Source organism: Pteropus medius, unplaced genomic scaffold (assembly GCF_902729225.1).
Source record: "Pteropus medius unplaced genomic scaffold, Ma_sr-lr_union100, whole genome shotgun sequence".
Classification (NCBI taxonomy): domain Eukaryota; kingdom Metazoa; phylum Chordata; class Mammalia; order Chiroptera; family Pteropodidae; genus Pteropus; species Pteropus medius.
Window position 1 is genome coordinate 741,905 of NW_024341754.1, and position 18,873 is coordinate 760,777.

The 18,873-nt window shown below is 39.7% G+C and overlaps 1 protein-coding gene and 2 pseudogenes across 1 annotated transcript; 1 reads left to right on the forward strand and 2 right to left on the reverse strand.

Moving 5' to 3' along the window:
- Positions 1 to 165: 165 nt before the first annotated feature.
- OXA1L (OXA1L mitochondrial inner membrane insertase) lies at positions 166 to 5,598 on the reverse strand. The gene is made up of 10 exons (XM_039851925.1): positions 5,387 to 5,598; positions 4,784 to 4,945; positions 3,760 to 3,973; positions 2,056 to 2,199; positions 1,723 to 1,808; positions 1,384 to 1,548; positions 1,094 to 1,198; positions 820 to 982; positions 650 to 730; positions 166 to 571 (listed from the first exon to the last, which is right to left on the reverse strand). The coding sequence occupies exons 1-10, from the start codon at positions 5,447 to 5,449 to the stop codon at positions 444 to 446; spliced, it is 1,311 nt and encodes a 436-aa protein (XP_039707859.1). The 5' UTR covers positions 5,450 to 5,598; the 3' UTR covers positions 166 to 443.
- LOC120594167 (uncharacterized) lies at positions 4,344 to 4,462 on the reverse strand (annotated as a pseudogene).
- A 12,944-nt stretch (positions 5,599 to 18,542) lies between the features above and the next one.
- On the forward strand, positions 18,543 to 18,661 carry LOC120594156 (uncharacterized; annotated as a pseudogene).
- Positions 18,662 to 18,873: the final 212 nt, after the last annotated feature.

Here is an 18,873-nt window from a genome sequence, read left to right on the forward strand (position 1 = left end):
CTATTTAGATACAATCTCAGCTTATCAGGCATATCTCTATGACTGCAATGCAAATATGGCTGGAACAACACGTTTATGGAGTAGGGTCACTTAATGCCAGGTCACTACACTAAGACACTCCCTAAAAGGATGGGCCAGCAAGAGCAGTCACCACTCAATCTATTCTTCAGTTTTCTGAATCACACAATCCATCTCCCCATTTAATAAGTATCAGGAAGCAGCATATAGCACAGAGGTTTACTAGTTCTGTGGATGGGAAGATCACTTGGCTCCCCAATGCTTTTTTATGCTTAGGTGTGACAGTCCGTAGCGGAATCCACTTTTTAAATGAACGTCTCCATGTCCCACAGTTTCTAGGTCTGGGGCAAGGACCCAGTGTCAAATCTTGTTCTAAAGCTGAATCTTTGAAGAGAGTTCCTGCCAGTATGAGCAGGGAACAGAATTCAGCCAAGTGTGTCACGCCAGGGCTGCTTTGAGTTCGGTTTGTTGTTGCTGCTGTTAAGGGTGTTGGGAGGGGGATTTCTTTCATGCTGTAGCAGAGGATTGTGGGTGAAGGTCTGTCGTAAAGGACCTGGGGGAAGAAGAGAATCTCAGTGAGCAAAGGAAAGGAAGAAACAATGACAGAATTCTGCCTGAAAGGGTTATTTACCTCTGGCTGCTAGCTCCAAGTGATTCTGCATGCGCTGTTCACGCTGTTGTAGCTGATGGGTGATTTCAGCATTCTTCCAGCCTATGTAAAAACGAGTAAGACCAGAGGTTTTCATACTCATTTTTAGACCACTTTCCCCTGGTCCTGATTCTCAGAAGATAGGCTGTTACCTTTTTTGAAGCTCTTTAAGAAGCCTTCCTGTGGAGGTAATTTGTTAGGGTCATGAACAACACGCTGGGGGATTTTAAGTACAGTGCGTACAGCTGGAATCCGGAGGCAAGCCACCTGGACCAGGGAAAACACATTGGAGGAGAGCCAATACATGAACACTGCCTGAAAGAGAAGGAAGAGAGGGTCCTCAGAAGCTGCATTTCTGGTCAGCTTGCTGGGAGGCAGCTAGGCTAGGTGGAAAGACTTGGAGCCAGCCTCTAAGCCATCACCTACCGTGGGGAAATGGACAGTTATGGGCAAGACTGCCAGGGGCATCAATCTCATAACATTTCTCATCCACTGAAGGTCAGAACTTTGCACACCAGTCTCAGCACCTAGCTGCCAAAAAAAAAAAAAAAAAAGTAAGAGTAGCAAATGCATGTCAGTTTTAGCGACTGTAGTTCAGATTTCTTACCCATCAACTCTATTTCTCCAGGGAATGAAGAATGACTATTCTGCAGAACTACTTTACTCCTACCACCAGTTCATTTTGCAGGCCTGGCACTTGGCCAACCTAGGCTTACCTCAAGGACGCCCCACATTGTAGCAGTGACTACCAGTGGTAATATGTAGGTGGGGTCAGATAGTGTGAGATCCTGGAACCACCAGAGGCCACCTGTCTGTAGGCTAGGCACAGGAAGGTTGGCCATTTCTCTCAAGGAAATGAAGAAGGAGATGAAGATTGGGGCCTGTAACAAAATAAGCAGTGTTAGGACCCTTCAGCAGAGAGAACACTTTCATTATTCTATTACTGAAAACCATGTACAATACCACCAACCACCACCTGGTGTTTGGGGATCTAGGGCATGGGAAACAGTGTAGATAATCTGATTGGATAAAATAAGGGAAATGTTTTTGCTCACCTGAGTTAGAGGTAGAATGAGAGGTCTAAGGAGTTTAATGTCATGCTTTTTCTGATAAAATGTCATCTCCGAGGAGGCCCTGTAAACTGTGAATGAGGGGAAGTTAATGGTTGGGCAGACGGTTGGTGCAGGTGACTATCCTCATTGCCTGGCCATGACATTTCTCACTGACCCTGGCCAGTCACTGGAAGCATTAGGCCTAAGAAGAAGGTAAATTTTTAGGACCTGCCCAACTGTAGGAACTCTTGATTTAAGTTGTTCCTTTCCCTCAGCAGAATATCAGGAAAAGTACAAATGTAGTCCTCTCCCACGCTCATTCTGCAACTGACTCACACTCCGCATGGTCTCCTGCCAACTTGGCCTCTCTGATTCGAGTGGAAAACTTCTGGATCTCTGGCAAGTGGTTGTGGATCTTGGCTGCCTCTCGTTGGCCCTTCACGATGAGAGGAAACACCAGGCAGCGAGCAAGAACTGTACCTGGAAAACACACACTAGGATTGGAGTAAAATTAAAGCGGTTCTGCAGCTAGAAAGCTGAAGATTTTTAAGTCCTTACGGAAAGGGGCTCTCTTATTCTGTCTTTTCCACACTGTGACTCATGCCCAAAGGGCCCAAAAGTAAGGGCAGGGGCAAGACTTAGTTCCTTCAAGCCTCATCAATCCTCTGCTTTGACACCACAAAAATCTAGCATGAACTTCTCTAAGAAGTGACCAGGAATCCTGTTTGTTTCCTTGAACAAAAGGTCTTAGGAGCCAATTTTCTAGATCAATGGTTTCCAAAACTTTTCTATTATCAATTGACAGCCCCCTAATTGTAGTCCTAATATACATAACATTAAATCAAGTTGCCCTAGGTGATGGGGTAGTCTAGCCATAGGATTCTTTAAGCTCTGGCCTTTGCTTTGCTCAGAGGTATTTTTATAGAACTCTGGGGCTCCCAGGAATGAAGTCTGAAAGCTGCTGTCCCAGAAAAATTTGGAGTAGGAGGTAATCTGGTGGCCTACTGCTTTATATTCTTCCTATTTCTTAACACTTCATATTTCTTGATCATTCCAACAAATATTTAGTTTATGGTCTCTACAGGCAAGCAAGTGGGTCTGGGCTAAAAAGAGATGGGGGAGTAGAGAGGAGATAGTAGGTTTAGGCTCTAGGAACATGATGGTGATGTGCAGTAGAAAGAGGGGGGCTAAGGATGGAACCCAGGATACCAGCACTGAAGGGGTAGATAGTCTGCTGGGCAATGGAGATGGGAAGGTGTGGTCAGAAATACAGGAAGAAAATTAGAGAAGAGAGTCACAAAAGCTAAGGGATATATTTCAAAGTCTAAAGTGTATAAAAGAAAGGTCAAGTATGAAAAGAAAAGTGGATTTTGCAATGATGTGTAACTGGCAGTTAGAATGAAATGGTATTAGTAAAAGTCAGATTGTTGAGGGTCTCAGAGGGGAAAAAAAGAAGTAAGCCACTGGATATGGAATACTCTTTTAAATAACAGCTATGAAGGAAAGAGAAAGGAAAGAGAAAGATAGTAATTACAAGTGAACTAAAGATGAAGGAAGATTTTCTTCCAAGAAACACATGGTATGCTTGAGCATGTTTATTATGTTCAGAGTAGGGCAATAAAGAGGGAAACAAAGGATGATCACTGGAGCAAGGAAGATACAGAATTTGAAGCAGTTTTAGCCTATGAGAGGAGCAATGTGTTTTCTGAATCTTGAGGTTTTAAGTACTTGACCTGAACTTCTACTCTCCTAAACAAGGGCAGCTTCATCACTGTTAACAGGTCCCCTTACTCCGACACCATGCTCACATTCAAATATCTACATGTCTTGAATTGCAATTATTCTAGTAGTTTTATAATGCCCTTTCGGAAATATAGGTAGAATGCATCTAAGTATCATAAGCCTCTATCCCTCACTTGAATCATTTGCTTTTTCGACCCCTAAACTTCTGCAACTATTTCCTTGATCCACTCACAGAACTGCTTTCTTTAATGTTCTATCCCTAATCCCCCACCCTCGACCAGGATGTTTTCCACTTACATGCAGCAATGGCCCCCCACCAAGGAAGGCCTATGTTAACATGCATAAATTCTAGTAGGTTCTGGATCAGTCCCACTGGGGTATATGACCCCAGCCCCAGTTCAGTGAAGCTCTGTTCCGCGGCAGCTTGGACTATATCTGCAGTTTCTCCAGAAGCCACCTCAGTTACTGAAGTGGGTGAAGGAGCTGCAGGAATGACGGGAGGAGCCTGAACCTGTGTAAAAGGAAGCCATGTGTAATATTCAGTAGGCAGCAGTACACAGAGAAACTGCGTGTCCCCTTATGACCACCAGTATTGCGTTGTTTATTTGACTCCCTTCTTCTCGTTCTCTCAGGTTAGCCTACCGTGTCCACAGAACTCAAAGCTTAAAAATGACATTTTATTTTGCCCCCCTCGGTAAGAAAATAAATTACTAAGAGAAAGATTGCATGACTACCTTTCAGGTTGGGAAGTTATTTCTTGTATCACTGTTTTCCAAACTTCAGTCATTTGAGTATCACTGGCACAATTTTGCACATACTGAAACTATTATTCTCATAATTTTCCTTTAAACCAACTCAGGTTTTTTTTTTTTTTTTTTTCACACCTATAACACCTGGTATTCCTAGGTGGTCTCCCATCCAAGTACTAACCAGGCTCAACCCTGTTTAGCTTCCGAGATCAGACGAGATCTTAAATGTTCAGGGCAGCATGGCCATAGACCCAACTCAGTTTTTAAGACCAAAATATTTACTTGGTCTCATCCTTAGAAATATCAATATCCATGAAATCATGTATATGATATGCAAGTTAAAATTTTTCTAATACACACGTCCCTGAAGTCACATTCTCTCTTGTTGTACTCTCAATCGTTTCCCCAACTGATATGAAAATATATCCCAAGCAAAGATATATTTGGAGAGCTGTGTGGAGTGTGGTCAAGAACTCTCCTCCGCATTTCACTTCCTCCTTGTCAAAACAAAATAAAAACAAATCAACCAAGAAGCACCATTCCTAACGCTGCGGGGACGAAACGTGTTTTACCTGGGCTTCTGCAAAAGAGATGGCAGAGATACTGAAGCCCCGGGGGATAGGGGTCGCGAGGAGGACATAGCGCGGGCGCCTGCAGCACCGGCCGACGGGGAATAAGAGCCCTGCAGTCTGTGGTTTCCGGGGCCACTGCGAGGGTCCAGAGACGCTGTGGAACTGAGAGGGGAAAAGGAGGATTAAGTCATTTTATGGGAAGCATAAGTCGCTCATTATGCTCCCCAACTCGCTCCAAGAAGCAGGCAGCCCGCTACCACAGGTGAGGACAATGCGACTCTCCTCGCGCAGGAGGCTGGACCGAAGGCATGTTGTGAGTCCTCGATCTCAGTTACTGCAGGCCCACCCCGGGGCCCAGAAACCGAGGCTGAGGTCTCCTTGGCAGGGGTGAAGTCTGTTCCCGCAAACAGACAGCGATACGGAGCCGCTGAGCCCGCGGGGGTCGAAGAAAGTAACCCTCTGCGTCCTCACGCGACCTGAGGTCACGGGACGCAGATCCCGGTGAGCAGGTCTGCGTCTCGCATGCCCCCAGCACGAGTTGCCCCTGGCTCGGGTCACCGGGACACAGCAGCATCCGGACGCTCAGCCTTGGGGCATCCTTACCTGACGCTGCGGCCTTAGCAGGCGCAAAAGCTCCCGGCGTCCGCACATCAACCCCACCGCCATTTTGCCGGGAAGAGGACTTACGTTCGCGCCTGCGCATTCAGAGCCGTAGGCCTGCGGGAGGAGGCCCTTTTGGAAATGGGCATGAAGTCGGAGCTGTCGCCACGTTCAGGTTGTAAAGGAGACTGGAGCTTGGCGGCCATATTTGAAGTGGGTAGGAAGAAGCAAAGGACTGTGTTTACCTCGCATAGAGTTTTTCCCGGAATTGACGTAAGAGCCACGCAAGTGGCAATAAACTGGGCAGTTTTCCTCCGTCTCTAAATCCATGATGGTTCTGCGATTTGTTGAGTTAAGAAGTAGCCTCGGGACAGTTTTGACTGTGCTTGTTGTGTTTTTTTTCTTGCCCGGTGAGGTTTGATTCTTATTGCTAGCTATTGTAGTTGCAGATCCAGTGAATTTTGAGGTAGTCTAAGGTCTGACAAAATTATGGAAAGGCAGCTTCTAGGAAAAACAATTACCTCCCAGATAGAAAGACTCGATATTTCCCTTTTTGTCTAAGTGTAGTTGTGTGAAGAGCAGCTTGTCACTATGAGGGGACAAATGTAAAGATAAAAGAAGTTAACATGCTGAAGATGGTTGTGTGGAAAGACTGAAAACCCTTGAATACTTGATAATGCCATTGAGCTGCTGTGTCAAGCTCGGAACCACCCATCTCTTGACTTGTGTAAGGTAATTGAAGGTCTTTAGTGTCGACTCTGAGTCTTCGTTGCTTGGGTGTTCAGTTTCTTGAAGTTGATAGCATTCCTAAAGATTCTTGAAGTTGATAGCATTCCTAAAGATATGTGAGGCGAAGTTCCTTTTGTCCAAAGAAAAAAAGTACAACTTAGGTGGAAGTTGATTATATTTGAACCCCCCAAAAGTCTCTCAACTACAGAGTGCTTTTTAAATAACAGCGTATAATTTGGGAAAGATACAATAGGCTGAAAAAATTTCAATCACTGCTATTTTGGGTTGGTTATGAATCTACCTGACAGAAATGGTAAAAACAAGGCAAAGAAAAATACAATTTTAGTAATAATTAGATATATAACCTATTAGTCACATATGTTGGATGTTGGATACTCTTATTAACAAGTTTTTTTTTTTTTGGTTACTTTAAAGAATACAGTTAGAGGTGATGACAGCTATACAGCTACAGGACACTTGGGCGGGAGCGGTAGGTGCTATACTGTAGTATATTGTTACTCTGGTGGCTCCTAATAAATTATATCTCCTAGTATTTGCATCCTCGTATAGCTTTGTACAGCCACTGTATAAAACAGTATAGAAAGTCCTTAAAGAACTAAAAATAGGACTACAATATGATCCAGCAATTCCACTTATGGGAATATGGAATTTCCTTTCCAAAAGGAAAGAAAAGCGCTGTATTGATGAGATATCTGCACCCCATGTTCATAGCATTACCTATAATAGTTAAGACATGGAAACAACCTAAGTATCCATCCATGGATGAATGGATAAAGAAAATGTGGTAAAAAAAAATGTGATACATATGTATAAAATGGGATACAATTTAGCCTTAAAAAAGATGGAAATCCTACCATTTGTGACAACATGGATGGACCTTGAGGGCATTATGCAAAGTGATATCAGTCAGACAAAGACAAATACTGTATGTTCTCATATGTGGATGCTAAAAAGAAATTATCAAACTCAGAAAAAGAGATCAGATTTGTGTTTATCAGAGGCAAGAGTTGGGGGGCATTGGATGAAGGTGGTCAAAAGGTACTAACTTCCAGTTACAGATAGATAAGTACTGCAAGTTTAATGTACAATATGATGACTCTAGTTAACACTGCTGTTATGGTATATTTGAAAGTTGTTAAGAGAATAAATCCTAAGAGTTCTCATCACAAGGAAGAAACCATTTTTTTTTTTAGTATCTATATGAGATGATGGATGTTAACCTACTGTAGTCATTTTACAATATATATAAGTCAAGTCATTATGCTGTACACAAACTTATATAGTGCTATATGTCAATTTGTATAGATGTAGATGTGAGCAACATGAACTCCATCTCTGAGTTCCTGATTTCTTTCATGCTGTGACCTTTGATCAACTTCACTGTCCTTAGCAAACATATCAAAGCCTTCCAGTTGGTAATTATCTGTGTCCCATAAAATGTAGCCATAAATATTTTTGTTAGTAGTGGCTGGAATGGCATGCCAACTGAGATATGTAACAAAATGGTGATAATATCGATTATAAACAATCATCTATCACAAGACCACCAGGAGATATGGCCCGTGGAGTGTATTGCATTCTCTGTCCCACTGTTTTGTCAACCTCAGTTATACTATTAAAAAAATACTGTAACAGGGGTCTGTTAGCAGATAATCATTTGTGCAGAACTGCTGGGTCATAGGTCTGCTCCAACACCTTAAAGTTACTAATTTTATGTCTATTATATCTCAGCAAAGCAGGGGGAAAAGTTCTGAGGAATATACAAAAAATTTCTACTATAACTAATATGTAAATTTAGTAAGGTTGTAAGATACAAGATCAATATAGAAATGCAAATCAACTGTATTTCTGTATGCTAATAATGAACAATTGGTAAACAAACCTATTAACAAGAGCATCAAAAACGAGATGTTTAGGGGTAAATTTGAAAAACATGTGTGAGACTTGTACACTGGAAGCTATAAAACATTACTGAGAAAAAAATTTAAAAGACCTTATTAACTGAAGCGATAGACCATGATCATGGATTGTAAGACTTGGTATTGTTCAGATGTCAATTTTTTTCAAAATGATTTTCAGCAATCTCAATAAAAGTCTTAGCATTTTAATGGAAATTGACAAGCAATTAATATATTTATATGAAAAATGTAAAAGACTAGGAATAGACAAAATACTTTTTGAAAAAGAAGAACACAGTTGGAGGACTTATAGTACCTGATTTCAAGATGTGCTATAAAGCAACAGTAATCAATGTGGTTCTGGCATAAGAATAGACATTTAGATCAAAGAAACAGAATCATTTCCAGAAATAAATCCACACATAGATTATCAATTTGTTTCAATAAAAGTGCTAAGGGAGTTCATAGAGAAATGGAATAATAGGATATTCCTGTAGGAACAATTTAAGCCCCAACACTTAGCTGTACTATTTATAAAAATTCACTTGGAATGGATCATAGTCCTGAAGTTAAAGCTAAAACTATAATTTTTCTAGAAGAAATGAAAGAAAATCTTGGGTCTAGGCAAAGATTTCTTAGGACACACACACAAAACACTAATAAAAGAAAAAAATGATAAATAGGACTATCAAAATTAAAAACCCTCTGCTCTTTGAAAGATACTATTAGAAAAATTGAAAGGCAAGCACACTGGGAGAAAAATAATAACAAAATATATATCTGAGAAAGGATTTACATCTAGAATATGTAAATGAATTTTCTTACAACTTTATAATTAAAAGCCAAACCAATGAAAATGGGCAAATATTTTGAATAGACATTTCACAAAAGGAGGAATCCAGAAGAAATAGCCAAAAATCACATGAAGATGTTTAATATCATTAGTCATTGAGGAAATGCAAAATAAAACCAACGATATACCATGACATATCTACAAGAACTGCTGAAATTAATTGATTGACAATACCAAGTATTGGCGAATATGTGAACTAACTAAAACTTTCATAAACTGCTGGTAGAAATGAAGAATGGTACAATTACTTGGCAGATTCCTATAAAATTAGATGTACACTATATAACCAAGCAATTGTACTCCTAGGCATTTATTCAAGAGAAATGAAAATACATGTTCACAAAAGACTTGTACATGAGTATTCACAGCAACATTATTCATAATAACACCAAACTGGAAGCACCTCACATATTTATCAATGTGAGACTAGATAAATTTTAGTATATTCAGATAATAAAATATTACTCAGCAATAAAAAGAAATGAATCACTGATAGACACAACAAAATGAGTGAATCTCAAAAACACTATGCTGACTGATAGAAGCCAGACAGAAAGAATACATGATCCAATTCCATTTACATGAATTTCTAGAATTGCAAAACTAATCCATAGTGACAGAAAGCAAATCAATGATTTCTTGGAGTTGCAAATGGGTGGGTGAGAGTAGAATAGACTCCCAAGGGGCATAAAGGAACATTTTGTGATGATAGAAATATTTTATATCTTGATTGTGGTGGTTGTTATATAGGTGAATACATTTATCGAAATTCAACAAACTATTCACTTAAATGGGCATGCTTTCTGTGGTATGCATCGATAAATTTGATTTATAAGTGAAAAAGTTTATAGAATTAATCATTCTGCCAAAATAGTATATTTGCCTCAGCTATCTATATATTTCGAGTAAAAAACAAAACAAAACAAAAATGTAGCACCTGAAACTAACATAATATTGTATGTCAATTGTAATTGCGAAATGAAAACCTATTTTTTAAAATTTAATTCTCTGGATAATTTCTTTACTTTTCCACCCAGCATGGATATTCATTCTTTCGTGCCTTATGAGACATACAAATACAGTGCTTTGGTAGTTGAGGAGAGAGATTGTTTCTACCTAAGAGAACACTGGGATGGCTTCACTGAGGAAACCATTTTTAATCTTGGCCTTAGTTAATAGATACACAGAGCTAGATAAAGAAAGTAGTATGGCATTGCAGGCAGAATGAACGATAAAGCAAAGCAATATTGCCTTTTGCAAAAAACACCTTATTTGGAGAGTCTCCAAGTCTGTATTTCACTGTTTATTGTATTACGTCTCTATATTAGACACCTATATGTAATTTTGTGTCAGTTTTACTTACACATGGATGATTTCTCCCTAAGCAGAATGCTTAATCAAGAAATCTTTTAGAAGATATAGTCTCCAGGAATTTATTAACTTAAAAATTGGACCTAGCTATGTTACAACTAAATAATTCCTACCAGAGTGCCATGTAAAAGGCCGTTCATTCATTCATTCAACATTCATTTATTCAATAAAATATTTGTTGGGTGCCTGTTATGTCCCTGGCACTGTTCTAGGCAATAAAAACCACTGTGTAATGAATGAAAAGCCACTTTGTGTAGAGAGTTTAATATCAATAATCCTATTTAGTCTTCCTTTTAAAAAGATAAATATTTAGAATAGTTCCAGTCGAGATTGCAGAGTAGGTAAATGCTGTGCTCGCCTCCTCCCACAACCACAGCAAAATTACAACTAAATTATAGAACAACCATTCTTGAGAATCACCTGAAGACCAGCTGAAAAAAACTCCTATAACAAAGAATATAAAGAAGCAGCTAATTGAGACCAGTAGGAGGGGCAGAGGCCAAGTGGGCTGGTCCCACACCCACATGTGGCAGTTAAAAATTGGGAGGGATATCTTGGCTGTGGAGGTACCCCCTGAGGAGCTGGGGGTCTCAGCCCCATACCAGGCTCCCTAGCCTGTAGCACTAGTGCCAGGAAGAGGAGCCCCACAACATCTGGCTGTGAAAATCAGCAGGGATTCTATCCAGGTGACACAGAGGGCTGCTGTAGACTCAGGTGTCCTCTTAAAGAGTCTGAGCACAGATTCACTCTCTTTCAAAAACTTGCTTTAAGCTCCAGTGAAGGGACAGCAGCTTGAAAAGTGACAGGGACATATGGGGAGGAACTGAATTATTTGGCTGCAGGGTGAAGGCTGGAGGGGCAGCTCTCTTTGGGACAGAAGTGCCAGCAAGGGCCATTGTTTCTTTGCTGAGTCCTTTCCCCTCACATCCTAGAGGCACAGGCAGTCACCAAATCTCAGTCTCTGTCAATCTGGCTAACACCACTTGCCCCACCCTGGTGATTCCCTGAGACACTGCCCCACCCAACTAGCACACCAGCCCAAACCTCTTTCAGCTGTTCCTCACAAGAAGCCAGTCTTGGCCTATGCTCCAGACTTTCCTAAAATCTTTCAAAGGTCTGTAAACCTTAAACAAGAAACAGCTGGCCTTGGTGTGCCCTATACCTCTTGCTAAGTGGCCCCAAGCCCGGCACTAGTGTCAGTCAGCCTCAGTTCACAGCATAGCCTCTCCCAGGTGTCTCTAAGTCCAGCACTGGCAGCTACCAACTGTGGATCATTTTGTAGTTCCTACTAGGTGGGCCTGGGCGGGGCACAGGCAGCAGCTGACCTTGGCCTGCACCAGACCCCCTTCCAAGAAGCCCCAGACTCAACACACCTGGTGACTAGCTTCAGCCAACATCAGAACACCACTCAATTAGCTCCACAAATAACACATCTAAAGGGTAGACTCAGTAGGCACTCGGGCCCTGCTGGGGCTAATCCTTCTCTGTGGGATCAGCGTCCACACGATAGCTATAGTCTCAGCTAGTCCTCATAGCCAGTCAGCCTGAAGGTCAATCCTACCCACTGATGTGCCAACAGCAATCAAGGTTCAATTACAATGGGAGGACACACACAACCCACACAAGGGATGTCCCTGGAGCACCCAGCTTAGGTGACTAGGGAGACTGCACCACTGGGCCCCACAGAACACCTACTACATAAGGCACCCTGCCAAGACTGGGTGATTTTTATTTCCATCTCTATATTTTTCTATAATTTTAACATTTCTTACTATGATCATATATTATATTTATATTCTTAAATACTATTTGCATTAGTTTGTTAGGGCTGCCATAATAATATACCACAAACTAGGTGGCTTAAACAATATAAATTAATTTTCTTATAATTCTGGATGGTAGAGGTCCAAGATCAAGGTGTCAGTAGGTTTGATTTCTTCTCTGAGGCCTATCTCCTTGGCTTGCAGATGGCCTTCTTGCTGTGTCTTTACAGGGTCATCCTCCTGTCTGCACCCGTTTCTAGTGTCTCCCTGTGTGTCCAAATTTCCTTTTCTTATAAGGACACTGGTCAAATTGGATTAGGGTCCACCCGAAAGATCTCATTTTAACTTAATTGTCCCTTTAAAGACCTTATTTCCAAATACTGTTACATTCTGAGGTACTTGGTGTTAGAATTCAACATATGAATTTTGGGGGGACACAATACAGCTTATAGCACTATTTAAAAATTGGTATATTATTGGTAATATCAGAGACAAAAAATAGGGTAAGTAGGAAGCTATATGGTGGATAATGATGGGAGAATAGGTTAAATAACAATAACAATACCTAAATTATTGATTGTTTACTATGTGCTGGGCACTGTGTTAAGTTATAGTCACTATTTCAACAAATCGTTGGCTTAAACATTAATATGGCACCAGTTTTGGGAAACTGTTGAATCATGACAAGCTGTAAATTTTAGATTTTATCATATGGACATGAAGAATAATTCGAAGGTAGGAAAATGACGCATGGAGAGTGCTTGAGGAAGGTTAGTTGTTGCTATGAAATAGACTCTATTCCACTCCAGGGGCTGGCAAACTTCATCTGTAAAGGGCTGGGGAGAGTAAACATTTTAGGCTTTGTGGGCCATATGGTCTTTGTCACTATTACTGAACTCTGTCGTTGTGTGAAAACAGTTACAGACTATATGTAAACAAATGAATCTGGCATTCCAATAAAGCTTAATGTACAAAAATAGGTGAGCTAAGTATAGCTTATTGGTCATGGTTTGCCGATTTCTGGAATAGACATAGATAGCAGCAGAAAAAAATTGGAGGTTCTAAATTAGTTAGGGGGAGACCATTATACTAACCCATATCCGCAGTGAGAAAGGCCTGAATTAAGTTGGGCCAGTGTGATGAAAAGAGATATTGGAGACATTTTTAAGAGAGAAGCACTGTAGATCAGATTGGGTCAAACACTAATTAGATGTGGGAATTGAAGTTGAGAAAACTAAAGATAACTGGGGATTTTGAGCAGAGAAGTAAAAAAAAAGAAAAAAAAAAGAAATAGTGGCGCCATGGACATAGCTGCATAAATTAGGACACTGGTCGTTTGCCTGGTTGCTTCTCAGATCCTGCTCTGCCCTTAGCCTCTCTGTCTTGTATCACATGGAACTACATTTCCTTGCTTTCTGGATTCTGGATAGGTCTGGCAATGGAAGTCACTGGTGAAGAGTATAGAAAGAGAGGAGACAGAATCCAGGGTATTTCCCTCTTCCTTTCTCTGCTTCTTGCATTATTTCTAGCAGTTGCATCTCCTCCCTCCTTGGCCAGACAGCCTTTCTCTTCATGATCCTAGCTCCCTCCAGGTAGACCTTGGTTGCCATAATTTGAGTGCCCTCTGGATGCCCTTAGATTCTTGAGCTCTAGTAACACCGCTACCTCCCATTGTCCCTCCAGCTTAGAGTTCATTGACGGCTGCCTGCTATTGTCAATTTCTGGATTGCTTCATTGTTCCCTGTTTGACTTCCCAGTCCTTCTACGACCTGTATACCAATTCCTTGTGATAAAATTCCTCTGACATACTTTGCGGACCCTGTTTTCTGGCTGGACCCTCACTAATATAGCTCAGAATCTGTGTTGGTTATCAGGTAATTGTGTCTTAGCTCCAAAACCGACTGCTTTGTGATGCTGGGGCCGGTAATCTACAAACTGCACTTGTGCTTCACCAGCTGGCTCCCTGTTCAGCTCTGCCAGTAATGAGTGCTAGAGGGAGGCCGAAAGGCTATAGGGGAGAAAAATGACTAGCTCCTTCGTGTTTGTTCCATGTGGTTTTCCTAATTGTATTCCCTGTGAGCAGCATCCCAGCAGCACTTCTTTACCCCAGCAATTCTTCTCCTAGCAGTTGTTGAATCCAGTTTTTAATTTTTTCCCAATACTTGCAGAACCAATCTTATCACATCCCCTCAGAGACACTAGCATCAGCTGGCTTGTACTCCCTCCTCAGATATCTGAATTTCAGTTCTAATGGGGCCCTTCTCTAAGCTTCAATGTTCAAATAACCCTAGCCTCTTCCTTTTGTTCCCTGGGCCTTGAGGGTTAGCTGCTTTCTGCAGTTGCTACTTCTGTGATACTTTAGAGTTCTATTCTTGTGATTACACAGTTAACAACGTTAGGCCTACTTAACAATTCTTTATATTCAACTCTCTGTCCAAATAACTGGTGTGGTTTCTGTCTCTTGACTGGATCCTGACTGTAGCAGTACTGGAGCTGGATTTTTGGGAAGGTGTCAGGTTTTGCTTTGGATATATTGAATTTGTAACGACAGTGGGCTATCCAAGTAGAGATATCTCGCACATAGATGGAAAAATGGCACTGGAGTTTGTGAGAAATATGCGAGCTGGAAATATTTTGTCATTGTCAGCACTGATGTGATGATGGAAACTGTAAGACCGTGTGGATTCTCTAGATGAATGATGTGGAAAGCTAAGAGCAGATGGTTGACAATGGTCTTACATATACTCACAAAGGAAAAATAGAAAAAAAAAAATTGCAATCTTGAAGACACAATGATAATTTTATGACAAAGCATTAATAAATGAAGTTCATACATTTTTGGTACACTTATCTTCTTGTCCAGCTTGTATTTCCAGTTCTATCCCAATATTGGGGCTGTACTTACAAATAAAAGTCTAGGTGGCCTGGACCTTTTACTTTTCCTCCAAGACCTTTGAGGAAAGTTCCCAGGTTACAGTGAAGGCAGTGACTTATCTATCCTTCCTGTATCTTTTGGTTCTGCCAGTTTGCTACTAACGCTTTAGTGGGACTGCAGAAGTTTATAAAAATCATGAGAAAATTTTATTACTTAATGAACTGGGGATCTCTCTGTTACTTGGCAATAATTTTTTTTCATCTTATGAATTTATTCAAATGTCCACTGAGTGCCTACTTTTATTTCATGTGTAGTTTACTGCTCACAGGGGTTCTAAGCCTTTTCTTTCCTTTTCTCCCCTCTGGATGCCCCTTAGCACTCGTATCTTCTTCCCCACTGACAGGGGCTTTTCCTCCTACTTTCCTAACAAAATAAAGAAAAGACCATGAGAGATGAGCCTTTTAATACATTCCAAAATAACTTAGTAACTGTTTCTTTCTCTCTCTCTCTCTATCTCAGACATAAACGAAATTTCTTCTTTCTAAGTGTAAACTATTCCAGTGCTCTCAATCCTCTTTGTTTTCTCAATCCTCTTTTCTTCCTCATGGGTGCTATAACGTCTAGAATGAAAGTTTTTCCCCCTTAATTATCTCCTTTTTGTCTAGCTTAAGCATCTTTAATTTTCTCTTCTCTCCTCTGCCTATAGACATAATCTGCTTTCCTGTGCTAAAAAAAAACACAACACAAAACAAAACAAAACAAATCAACACCAACTCTCCCCAAACCTTTGTTTGACCTTGATGCAACTCTCAGTTTATTCTTCTCATCCTTTTATTGTTGCGTGTTTAAAGATGGAACTTTATTTTCTCAATGCACAGTCATTCCTAGTTCTGCTCTCTTGACTCCTGCTGTTTCCTTAGCCTCTGTGCTTGTCATTCAACCTGTTCCAGAAAAGCAATCCTTGCTTCTTAATCACAAGGCACAGTGGATTTTTCTCAGCCCTCATTCTCTTAGAATTCTCAATGGTATTTGATACTGTTGATTACCCTTCTTTCTAAAACTCTTCTCTCTTGGTTTTCACAGTAGAACATGTGATTTTCTTCTCATCTTTTCGCTCTAACCTTTTCAAAAACAGTTTGGATGGCTACATATACTGAGCTTAATTTCCAGCATATCTATTGCAGTTTGAAGGAGGCATGAAGAAATAGAGGAGTGTCACCAGAAACTGCTGTTCAGATAGGCTGTGTAGGAGGTTGTTCAATAATGTTAAAAGCTTTCTCAGCTTGGAAGTTTAGATATTTGATTGTGTCTGGGGCTGGTTAAAGTATTATAAAAGACAAACACTCCCTATGTAGGTTCTTCCTTGAACAATGCTAGCTGGTTAAACCCTGACAAACCTTGCCTTTCTAATTCCCTTTATTTCTGTAAGTTTCAGCCTTTCAGATTTTTTAATTTATAGATATATTAATTCTATTATTTAGGCTATGGTTCTTTCTTCTGACTTTTTACTTTTTACTTCCTAATCATATGTGTTGATTTTATTTGTCAAATTTTTAGAGTTCTCAAGGTGTTAATTGTCAACCCTAAGTGCAACTCACAGTGCTCTGTATAAGAAAAAAGCCACACTTTGTTTGACAGGCTTTTCTCTCTTAAATGTTGTAGTTATTTAACATGAGTTAGCTTTTGAAAAGTAAAATGCTTCTTGCAGATTTCATGTTTGTTATTCAAGATGCAGAAAATAGAGTTCATTGTTGAATGAGAAGAATTGTCTCTCCATAAATAAGAAGTGTGTACTTGAAAAACATCATCATACTACTGAGACTGTATAAGAATTAGAAAAAATTACCTGGTCTTATAAACATGTTTTTTTTTTTTTGCATTATGCTAAGTTATAGGGGAACTTCTAGCTCTTATTGTTTGTTGATACTTATCACAGAGCCTTAGGCCAAATGGAAAGAGAAGTTAGTGTTGTGAGTTGATTGAAAAAGGAGCCTCTATAACAAAGAAAACAGAAGCCTGAAGTTATTTCTCTGTGAACCTTATTATATTCCTGATTTCAAACAGGGTGGATTTTAGTAGAACCTTAAAATTCATCCCTGCTGCTGTCATTTACTTTGAGCTAACCATTTATTGCTGAAACTCAAAGACACAAACTAGGGAGATTTCTCCACTTAAGGTTCATAGCCTTTCTCTAATTTCCCCTTTTTCTTCTCTCAGGTTGTACTGCCTTTCCCCTATACATTCATTGTGCTTGGGTGCATTGTGAAGTCCAAACGCACATTCTATTTTCACTTTAGTATGAGAGAATTTCAGAGTACTAGGTCACTTGGCTAATAATAAGTAAGTCAGTGCAAGAATTCATCCTGGATCTCCCATTAGCCAAATTGAGGCCAATTTGAGACTCAAAATTAGTAATGATAGTAACATCATAATCCACTAACTGAAATGAGAATCCATGAATATATACTGATGAATGAATAAGTAAATATATAAAAGGTGGAGAAGGAAAGTCTACTTCAAGCAGCATGCCAGCTAAAAAATGTGATAAACGAGGAAGGAATGATAGTGTTAGAAAATCACCATTTGGCAATCGCCATATCTAAAATTGCTTCGCCAAGAATCGTTAATGCAAGCTAAAATTAGTGGGGAGTTTACTATAAGAACATGCTATTTACATAGTCTCAAATTATTTTTCCCAAGATTACCTAGTGATTATGAAAGGAAAAATAGTAACTTTACAGTGGTGCAATTTGGTAAACACAGACTTAATCAAATAACCAAAGTTAATATTACCAGTAACAGGACCAAGTAGTATCATGTACCTCTGATGCATTGACAAGGACACAACATCATTTTTGTGGTTTTCCTGCCCCAAATGCATAAGCAGGATCTAATCATGAGGAGATATCAGACAAATCCAAATTGAGGGATTATCTACAAATAATTGGACTGTACTCTTCAAAAAAGTCAAGGTCATGAAAAACAGATTAACCATTCCAGGTTAAAGTTGATAAAGAGACATGACAATTAAATGTAATGTGTAGTCCTGGAATTGGAGACTGGATTTAAAAAAAGAAGATGTTGTTAGAACAAGTGATGAAATTTTACTGTGAACTATGAGTTAGACAATGGTATTGTACTGATGTTAAATTTCCTGGTTTTGATAATCATACCGTGATTATGTAAGAGAATGTCCTTGTTCATAGGAAATGAACATTGAAGCCTTGAAGGGCAAATCCGTATGACCTTTGCAACTTAATTTCAAATGTTTCTGAAAAAATGTATACACATACACTTACAGAGACAATGAAAAAGAAGATGGGGCAAAATGTAAACATTTGATGAATCTGGGGAAAGAGTATACAGGAGTGCTTTGTATGATTCTTGCAACTTTACTATAAATTTGAAATTATATCAAAATAAAAAGTTACCAAATAAGCCCAATCCTGAATTTTTGGGGTAATTTTTAAGTAAAATCTTTTATTTTATTTATTTATTTGCTTTTTTTAGAAAATAAATGAAAATTTTGTTTGCCTACCATTATCTTCACTATGTGTTAAAATATATACATAGCTGCTGGGATTATTATGCTCTGTTTTAACTTTTCTGTTAAATTTTAAGACAAAGGCTTATTTAAAAACAGTGTTAAGTCTACGGCCATGCCACCCTGAACAAGCAGGATCCTGTCTGATCTCAGAAGCTAAGAAGGCTCGGGCCTGGTTAGTACTTGGATGGGAGACCACCTAGGAAGACCAGGTGTTGTAGGTGTAAAAAAAAAATAATAATAATAAGGGATTGTGAGCTGACGAGGTCCTTGCAATCTGTGAGGTCAACCAAGCCTTAAAAAAAAAACAAAAAATAAAAACAGGGTCAAATAGTCAAATGCTAAAATTCAAATCAATTCACCTGTTGAACAGGACTGTCAACCTAAATGCTTTATAAACTGTTAGCACCTGGCTTTTACTTTCTTTGCTCCAGAT